The sequence below is a fragment of the Cryptotermes secundus genome, unplaced genomic scaffold, assembly GCF_002891405.2.
Source record: "Cryptotermes secundus unplaced genomic scaffold, Csec_1.0 scaffold1296, whole genome shotgun sequence".
In the NCBI taxonomy this organism is placed as follows: Eukaryota; Metazoa; Arthropoda; class Insecta; order Blattodea; family Kalotermitidae; genus Cryptotermes; species Cryptotermes secundus.
In genome coordinates, this window is record NW_019744141.1 from 1,723 (window position 1) to 12,452 (window position 10,730).

The 10,730-nt window shown below is 43.8% G+C and overlaps 1 protein-coding gene across 1 annotated transcript in view; it reads left to right on the top strand.

Moving 5' to 3' along the window:
• The first annotated feature begins 9,452 nt into the window (after positions 1–9,452).
• The window catches only part of LOC111874582 (gastrula zinc finger protein XlCGF52.1-like), a 22,185-nt gene continuing 20,907 nt past the window's right edge, over positions 9,453–10,730 (top strand). The window contains exon 1 of the mRNA XM_023870195.2: positions 9,453–9,675. Coding sequence (XP_023725963.1) covers positions 9,595–9,675 — 81 coding nt within the window. The 5' untranslated portion in view covers positions 9,453–9,594. The remainder of the gene's footprint in view (positions 9,676–10,730) is intronic.

Here is a 10,730-nt window from a genome sequence, read left to right on the forward strand (position 1 = left end):
GATAGTGAAGCTGGATATGTTGATAATTACTACATTATAAAATACATTGTATATAAATACAATGAACTATAAACCTATTATAAAAACGAAAGTTATGGCGTAAAATAAGGTCAAAAACTCTTCATGTGATATTCCATATAAAGTCAGTTGTTGCAATTTTGTTATATTCCCACAGACAATGGTATATTCTAGACTTGTATAGATGTAAAAAACTGCTTGGAGGCCCGTGGTATAGATGTAGTATAGATTTGACATTAACTGTTTAGCCGGTACTTCATCTTACAATGTATTTTGTCAGTTCTGTAGGGAATATAGATTGCAACTAGATAACCACCTACAATTAAACTGTGCTTGCCAGTTCATGTGCAGTTCACTGCACCCAACTACTGGATGGATTTCGATCAGATTTGGTATTGTAGGTAAAAGTAAATAATTAAAGTTATCCCTGTAACTGGCTGTTGAGACCCATAGGGTTGTGAGATGTTGAGGCTCCCACATATTCTAGACAATCAGCTTACAGAGAGTGGTGAGGTTATCAGCATTATGCGCCAGCCACCATTTACCCGCAGGAAGATTCCTTGTACTCATTTCTGCTCATTTCTGTTACAGACTGAGTGAACTCTAGGGCCGTAGTGTGGCTGGAAGGGTTAGGTCAACTTCAAAATCCAATGACATTGGGAAACAAACCCACGATCTTCCAACTTGTAGCTTAAAGCTAATTTTGTCCACCTGCTTAATTAATGAAGCACTTTACCTAGAAGATACAGGAGTGGAGGTATAGCTTGCATCATTCTTGACCCGAGCACTCCGTGGCTGCTTCACCCATAAGGAAAGAGCCCCCAGTTGTAATGCTCTAAACTTGTATTTCTTTACTTTTTTCCCTGTCACAATAGGGCTTAATCTTGTACCTTGTAGGTGCTCAATTCCATGCTTGATTAGGACAGCAGCTATCCTGACTGATGTTTCTCACAGTTTTCCTCAGTCCCTGCAGATGGACAAATACTGGGATAGTACCTCAATTAGGCCAGAACCATTTCCTTCAAAATTACTTCCATTTCATCATTCATCAACTTACCATTTGATGCTACAAAGACTACATTTTGGCAGTGTCATAAAACACTTTCACCCAAATATATATATATAGTAGCCATCATGAAATTACATGCTTCAAGATTATTTAACCGTTCTGCAGTGAGGCTTCTTGCCCACAAGTTGGTTGCCATTTTTTTTACCGTCCGTCTTGTTCGCCTACACGTTCGGCGTCACTTTTGACTGCCCTACCTGGTGCTGCCGCTGCTGAAGTTGTTAGGTCGTGGCTGGTTCCGGCTTTACCAGGCTCCACCGATTCTTCCGGCTCCACCGCTTCCTTCTCCCGTTGAGATTACAGGGGTTGGAATTTCAGGATGGGACCTGATGTAATGGGCGCCAGCAAACAGCTAGGTGTGGTTTGCGATTCGTTATAAAAGAGGGAAGGCGTGAGTGGGTGGAAGCTGGCGATGGGTTTGACTAGCTCCTGGCGATGAGTCTCTCCTCAGGTCGGCTACGGGTCAGGCTCGGACAAGTGAGGGTGAAGCACTTCTAACCAACACAATGCACTGTACCACTAGAACACTTTATTGTTTTTCTTACCGTCACTCAGTGGTATAAATCCACACAATCAGATTTAGTTTCGGCTTTCAAGCAGCCGGTGTTGCACTTGCTCCAATTACCCGATAAGTTCGACTTACAACCTTCCACTTATGGATTAAGCTAGATCTCTTTTAATTTATGGGCACAATTTTGCACTTCTAAGAATTATTTAACTTAACAAGCAGGTATAATCGCGGGGGTTGCCTCCGCCAAGTTCGAAAGTTTGTAGCAGACTCCAATCTTAGACCGGACTCTCTGCCGAGCGAGAGGTCCTAACTGAATTGTATCCGCCTATTCTCCTCTCCTCCTAATTTCCCGGAAAGGCTGATTCAAATAAAAGGAGTTGGCTTAATTTTGGTTCCGGCCAATGACCGATTGTTTTAGAGGGAATTTCGGCCTATAAGACCAAACGGCGAAATTGACAGCGATGCATGCAACTTATGATGGGTCGCTAATGATCTCCTGGCACTCCCACTTTTGACTTACGGCTGGTAGAAACTGTCACTTCTCGAATTCTCAAAGTGGCTTGCCGCTGTAAGTCAAATTCTCAATTTCTAAAGAAACTCAGTGGGGTTCCTTGAAGTATCATTTCTGCCCTTTTCGAAAACAACACCAGATGCTTGGACGCAAGGACTAGCAGATGTCCTTGTCCGCGCAAGTTCGGTCTATCTGCTCATCGCCTACTGCTTGTTCTGTGTGTCTTAAACCTTTGTTTCTTCGTAATTCTTATAGTCTACTTTATAAGCTACTGAAATAAAAGAGGGGGGAGGGGAAGGATTTCAATGGTGCGGTTACAATTACCACAGAATCCTACAGCACTGTTGTACCATACATGTAGATATTATAGTCTGAAGAGTTATGCACAAACAGTGGTAGTTAAGATGGTGCAATATATATAATAATAAGGTAGAATTCCCTGCCTAAGCATCAAAAACAAACTCTGTGGCTTTTAGTCCACAAGCGAAATATACCGACTGAGCAACCGCAGGCTGTCAGCGAAATTAGTGCCAGCTTTTGCCTAAGCATCACATATGAAAATAGAGTAAATGGGAGAGGGGAGACATTTTTAGTCTCAGCACTAGATGGAAGTGATAACTTGCACACTCCTGTTGGTCTCTCTTTGGGGAAGTGATCATTTCCACACTCCTGTTGGTCTCTCTGTGGGGAAGTGATCACTTCCTCACTCCTGTTGCTCTCTCTGTGGGGAAGTGATCACTTCCACACTCCTGCTGCTCTCTCTGTGGGGAGGTGATCACATCCACACTCCTGTTGCTCTCTCTGTGGGGAAGTGATCACTTCCACACTCCTGTTGCTCTCTCTGTGGGGAGGTGATCACTTCCACACTCCTGTTGCTCTCTGTGGGGAAGTGATAACTTCCACACTCCTGTTGCTCTCTCTGTGTGGAGGTGATCATTTCCACACTCCTGTTGCTCTCTCTGTCGGGAGGTGATCACTTCACACGCCTTTTGGTCTCTCTGTGGGGAGGTGATAATTTCCACACTCATGTTGGACTCTCTGTGGGGAAGTGATCACTTCCACACTCCTGTCGCTCTCTCTGTTGGGAAGTGATCACTTCACACTCTGGTTGGTCTCTCTGTGGGGAAGTGGTCACTTCCACACTCCTGTTGCTCTCTCTGTGGGTAGGTGATCACTTCCACACTCCTGTTGCTCTCTCTGTGGGGTGGTAATCACTTCCAGACTCCTGTTGCTCCCTCTCTGTGGAGGTGATCAGTTTACACGCCTATTGGTCTCTCTCTGGTGAGGTGATCATTTCCACGCTCCTGTTGGTTTCTCTGTGGGGAAATGATCACTTCCACACTCCTGTTGGTCTCTCTGTGGGGAAGTGATAACTTCCACAGCCATGTTGGTCTCTCTTTTGGGAAGTGATCACTTCCACACTCCTGTCCCTCTCTGTAGGGAGGTGATCACTTCCACACTCCTGTTGCTCTCTCTGTGGTGAAGTGATAACTTCCACACTCCTGTTGCTCTCTCTGTGGGGAGGTCATCACTTCACACTCCTGTTGCTCCCTCTGTGGGGAGGTGATCACTTCACACTCCTCTTGGTCTCTCTGTGGGGAAGTGATCACTTCCACACTCCTATTGTGCTCTCTCTCTCTTTGGGGAAGTGATCACTTCCACGCTCCTGTTTTTCTCTCTGTGGGGATGTGATAACTTCCACACTCATGTTGGTCTCTCTTTGGGGACGTGATCCCTTCCACACTCCTGTTCCTCTCTGTGGGGAAGTGATCACTTCCACACTCCTGTTGCTCTCTTTGTGGGGAGGCGATCACTTCCACACTCCTGTTGCTCTCTCTGTCGGGAGGTGATCACTTCAAACGCCTTTTTGTCTCTCTGTGGGGAGGTGATAATTTCCACACTCCTGTTGGTCTCTCTGTGGGGAAGTGATCACTTCCACACTCCTGTCGCTCTCTCTGTTGGGAAGTGATCACTTCACACTCTGGTTGGTCTCTCTTTGGGGAGGTGATCACTTCCACACTCCTGTTGCTCTCTCTGTGGGTAGGTGATCACTTCCACACTTCTGTTGCTCTCTCTGTGGGGAAGTGATGACTTCCACACTCCTGTTGCTCTCTCTGTGGGGAGGTGATCACTTCCACACTCCTGTTGCTCTCTCTGCGAGGAGGTGATCACTTNCACACTCCTGTTGGTCTCTCTGTGGGGAAGTGATCACTTCCACACTCCTGTCGCTCTCTCTGTTGGGAAGTGATCACTTCACACTCTGGTTTGTCTCTCTGTGGGGAGGTGATCACTTCCACACTCCTGTTGCTCTCTCTGTGGGTAGGTGATCACTTCCACACTTCTGTTGCTCTCTCTGTGGGTAAGTGATCACTTCCACACTCCTGTCGCTCTCTCTGTTGGGAAGTGATAACTTCCACAGTCATGTTGGTCTCTCTTTGGGGAAGTGATCACTTCCACACTCCTGTCCCTCTCTGTGGGGAAGTGATTACTTCCACACTCCTGTTGTTCTCTCTGCGGGGAGGTGATCACTTCACACTCCTGTTGGTCTCTCTGTGGGGAGGTGATCATTTCCACACTCCTCTTGGTCTCTCTGTATGGGAAGTGATCACTTCCACACTCCTCTTGGTCTCTCTGTGGGGAAGTGATCACTTCCACACTCCTATTGTGCCTTCTCTCTCTTCGGGGAAGTGATCACTTCCACACTCCTGTTGCTCTCTCTGTGGGGAGGTGATCACTTCACACTCCTGTTGGTCTCTCTGTGGGGAAGTGATCACTTCCACACTCCTGTTGCTCTCTGTGGGGAAGTGATCACTTCCTCACTCCTGTTGGTCTCTCTGTGGGGAAGTGATCACTTCCACACTCCTGTTGGTCTCTGTGTGGGGATGTGATAACTTCCACACTCATGTTGGTCTCTCTTTGGGGAAGTGATCACTTCCACACTCCTGTTTGTCTCTCTGTGGGGAAGTGATCACTTCCACACTCCTGTTGGTCTCTCTGTGGGGAGATGATTATTTCCACACTCCTGTTGGTCTCTCTGTGTTGAAAGGGCCTCTAATTCATGTTACACTGGAATCTGGGTGGGCCTTGTAGTTGGTCTTGACATGATAACTGAACATTCCTGCCTGTCCTAGGACTCAAACCCAATCAATTTACTGAGATATCCTAACTGAAACAAAAATAATATACTTCATTTAAAATCTCTCATGTTTGTGAATCATGGAAGTAGTATGATTATACACTGTGTAACTATTTTCCAAAGATTTATTTCTCATTTATACTTCTTTTACAGAACAATGCCCCTTTCACGTACAATTTACAAACCAAACACCAGCATACTCCTCAACAGCGCTAATATACTTCATTTTTAAATCTCTCATGTTTGCGAATCATGGAAGTAGTATGATTATACACTGTGTAACTATTTTCCAAAGATTTATTTCTCATTTATTTACTTTTTACAGAGCTATGCCCCTTCCACATACAATTTACAAACCAAACACCAGGATACACCTCAACAGCGCTCAAACACTTTGTACAGATCTGGCAAACTAGCAATCTGTAAAATGGTGGCATCTTCTCCAAACCTCTTCGGTGGCAAGCAGCTGAGACGCAGAGCTGGATATATGATGTGTTCAAACACCGACCTAAGATCTCGAGTGACATCAGACACTCTCTGAAATTCAAATGAGGTTATACAAACAACCAGACACATTTTTCAAATATTAAAGCCAATTATTATAGTTAATACATTAATATTCTTAAAATATGAAACTGTGGAAAAGAAACATTACAAATCAATTTATATAAAGTATTAAAGGGCTAATAAATGGGGACGCAGGAGTGTAGTTGTTCAAGGCAATAAGCTACAAGCCAGAAGGTCGTGGTATCAAATCCCGATGAAATCGTTTGGTTTTTTTTTCAATTTACTTAGTCCTTCCAGCCGCACTATGGCCCTGGGGTCAACTCAGCCTCTAACAGAAATGAGTACCAGGAATATTCTTGGGGTTAAAGGGCAGCTGGTGCATAAGGCTGACAACCTTACCGCCATCTATGAGCCGAATGCCTAGAAAATTTGGGAACCTCATCATTTCACAATCCCATGGGCCTCCATGGCTTGTTACAGGGATACCTTTACTTTTTTTAAGGGCTAATTAATAGACTCCTTCCCATAGTACACCCTCATGTCCCAGTACTTACCTTTCATCTATCTTCACCTCAGTCCTTTCACTGCTGTATACAGTGTCAGTCATTTACCAGTACAGTGTCCTACCGAGATATGGACAAAACAGAATATATACATGACTTTTTTTTACATAGGGGTAAAAGAGAAAGTAATATAAAGTAAAGCTATCCATGTAACAGGCCGCAAAGGCCCATAGGGTTGTGAGATGTTGAGGGTCCCACATTATCTTGACAATCGGCTCAAAGATGGAAGTAAGTTTGTCAGCCTTGTGCACCAGGCATGCTTTACTCCCCAGTAAAATTATGTAATTAATTCCTGGCACTCATTTCTCTTAGAGGCTGAGTGAACCCCAGCGCCATAGTGCAGCCGGAAGGATTAGGTCAATTGAAAAATATCCAAAGACCTCATCAGGACTTGAACCTGCTGCATATATATTGTAACGTGATCCGTTACTGAAGACGCCGTTCGGATTGTTAATTTGTTTATTTAACAACCTACAAATCTCGGCTACAATTAATTTTAACAATATTGCGGGGTTTCACAATTTATAACCCTGTTCGCAAGTCAAATCACGCTATTGTCAGTAGACTACACGTTTCACAGTACGGGAGCTATACAAGTGTCACTGTGTTACACACTCCCAATTAATTCTCACTAACACACACGTCCGGTACTCTTTTCGCGACGGCTGCTATATTTCAACTCGACTCGCAGATGCTGTTTATAACACACTAACTCCTTCACTGCTGACTGGAGAACTGTCTTCGGCTGCTGATACACTTTAACTGTCTCCGGGGACGGCTACAAGTTAACTCGACTACTACTGAACTCGCCGACGGCCACATTACAACCCCTCCTCGCAGGCAGCGCAGCTCTCTTATATAGTGGCTGTGTGTGCCTGTTACGTAGCAACGCTGTTACCTCACGCCGTCTTACGTCACCGTGCGGAGGGGGGATGACGCAGCGCTGACTCACCCCCCACGTCACTGCTTGGGGGGGGGTTCTCAATTGCGCAACATGTCACACTATATATATATATATTAATCTCTGCTGTCGTCATCATTATATGTGAACCCTGGCATTTTTCAGAAGCTTCAGAAGCTAGTATTCTCTATTCATAGTCACATTCCCCCAGTTATCTGCTCAAAGGGTCTTGATATCCCGGATCACACCATCCTCTCATACCAGTTTGGGCCTTCCAATTTTCTTAGTCCCTTCAAGTCTGGTACCAAACACCTTCTTGACTGTCCCACTATTTTCCATGCGTATAATATTATACTGCCACATATATTAGTGACTTTAGATGCCGGTTTGGTTAGGGAGTCGATTTATTAGATGTTCACCAGGTGGAACTACAGTTAATTGTAACACCTTCAATCTTACTGTAACTATAACACTTTGTATCTACAAACGATGATGACACTCTAAAGGTTACTGTAAACACACCACATAAAATAAACACTTTACTTCTGACAACTTATGTGTCTGAGCTTTTCTGATTTCTGTTCTCTGCTGCTTCTGGTTACAATTTCCAGGTGGCCGGGACGGCCGTGACATCAGACACCACGTAAAAGAGTTCTGTACTTCCTATCTGCAGTAACAGTCCGCTTAAGCACACTTCCAATTCTGTAGTAACCTATATACCTAGTCAATTGTTGTCATGAACGTCATGAAGTTATGTATAACAATCCCATGGTAACCCGTTGACATGGGAACATGCTCTGTTAATACCCACTGTCTAGGAAATCAACTTCCAATCTGGCACCGCTATTCCGGCTTTCAGGCAACACGTCACAATATGTCGAGCCCAGTTTAATCTGTTTATTTTTATATATTTAGTGATACCTGGCTCATTAAATAGCTTAAATAATTCATTGTTATATCTCCTCCACCATGTATACTTACTATGCACAGCTCCAAAAATGCATTTCAGAACTTTTCTTTCAAAGAGACCTAATGATCTTTCATCTGCCCTGGATAGCTTCCTCGTTTCAGAGGCATATGTTAATATTGGTCTCACAAGTGTCTTGTGCGTCACCAATTTAGTTTTCTTTGAGAACAAATTGGACTTCAGATATTTCTTAAGTCCATAAAAAGTTTTACCTGCACAAAGGTTATGTCTTTTTATTTTCGTGCTAATGTCATTTTTTCCCCGTAAAACTCCCACAGGCGGGAAGGAAACATGCAGAACGACCATCTATATTCATCAACATGAACTAGGTAGTCTGGCTACGACTGGAATCGATCATTATACACCTATCACATCCAATCGAATCGCATAAGTGTGAACCAATCAGAGGATCCCAAATTTCCGTTGAAGATTTTGGGTGTTGCTCAGCGTTGCTCAGGTCCGGTGTGAGAACGCTTACAATCCTTACGATCATTAGCACCGAGATACAGAGTACCATAATCTCTTGCAGTATTATTACCGGACTTTACTTTTTTAATATATAGGTATGTAAGTTGTGGGTATTCTTTAGGCCGTCATTCGAAAGAAATTCTGTTTCGTCATATTTTGACAAATTTTAGAAGCGAACACCCCTGAGGTTCGTGATATTCCGCTGTTGCAGTTTCTACTTGGATTGTTCTAAACTTCTCAGCTCCCTTTCTGAGGGTCATGTTCTCATTAGAATGCACATTTTTACCGTGTTTAAGGGGTTCGTGATATTCCGCTGTTGCAATTTCTACTTGGGATTCTTATAAATGTCTCAACTCCATTTCTGAGGGTCATGTGCCTATTAGAATGCACATATTTACCGTGCTTATGCGTTTTCTTGCCTGCTTCACAATTCAATCCGACATACAAAGGAAGTCGTGAGAGCTTATTATATATATTGTGAACTGGTTGGAGAAGCAGGGTATGCAAATGCATAGCGAATACTATTTTGCTTCACCACGATGTAAATCTGTAGAGTAGGTTTGCTGTTTCTAAGATGTAACTCCGTGCAGTCTGGTAGCTTGCTACCGGCTTTTTGGAAGAAAGAGGTTCACTCAGAATGGGTGAACCAGCTGCCTTCGAAACGTTGGAGACGTTCGAAGCTGAGCAACAATCTGTCAAAGACTACACAACGTATGATAAGACCATAAGCTTTGTAGTCTATGCGGTCTCTACTGTGAGAACAAAGAAAGCAACATCACTGTGTTTTTATACACAATTATTAGCATGTTTCCTTACAGACTTGGGCAAATATTCGCGGCTAGATACTAGTACGCCTGTTAGAAATGTGATGCTACATCACTAGGATTGTAGTAAATCAGCTCATTTTAATCCCACAAAACGTGTGATAAGAAAATGTTTTGAGGCTATGGAAGATTCTACATTCTCAATGCCAAGAATTCTGCTACAAAGAGCTGAAGAAATATTCCCTGCTGTGAGAGAAAGGATGGTAAGTGTTTTGTGCTTGTGTGTGCAGAAGAATTTTATTATCTGTCAATGTTTCATACCAAACTTACTTTAGTTTCCATCATCCATCTGGGGAGTGTACATGGTTCTTCATATTATCAGAGTTTGCTATATTATATTGGAGAGGGATCAATTCAAGGAGAGTGATATGGGTAGGTCATATAGTACACATGTGTGAATGAGAAATGCGTACAAAGATTTTGACAGAAAATCTGAAAGGAGACCACTTGGGAGACAATTGTGAAGATGGATTGTGTTTATAGATACAATTATGGGGTTTTAGACTGGGTTTGTTTGTGTTACGATGCAAAGTCATGATGGGCATGTGTGAACACAGTAATGAGTGCTTAGGTTCCATAAAGACCAGATATGTTCTGTGTGTACTTCCACAGGGACCACAGGTTTCTCAGGAAGGTCCCTGCATTATGAACTTAACAATTCCTAAGATTATGAAGTATGTAGAGAAGAAATATGTACAGAGCAGCTGTTATGGGTTAGATGTTGTGGGATTGTCGTCAATACTTCAATAGACAAACCACACGAAACTGTATGATTGTATATATTGAAAAGTTTAAAGTCAATATACAGAACACAGAATATACGTATAATATTCAAGCACTGGCTGTCCCGGTCTGGGCGGTGATGCGGCGCTGCGTGTGCCGGTAGGATCGACTGGCTCGGCCGGTTGCTGGGTTGCGGAAGATGCGTTCGCTGGAGGCTTGCGGAAACTATGTCAGTTACCCGATCGCAGAAGTGGAGTTGACGCTTCTGACTGCGTTGCCGTTTCGAGTTGAACTGATTGCACCGATGGCTCCCGGTCTTAAATACTGCCGGTCGGGAGGCGGAGCTAAATTTGCAGTTGTCACGGCGCGCAACCATTGGGCCGTGCACGGAAAGGCGGGGCCACGGTGAAGTTTATAAATATATGTAGCTGATATATAAGTCGTAGCAGTTTGAGTGGGCATATATTCCGTGTCGCTTTGGTCACAGCTGCCAGTTTGGCACTTTCTGAAAGGGGTGACGGTTGTCTGCCAGACG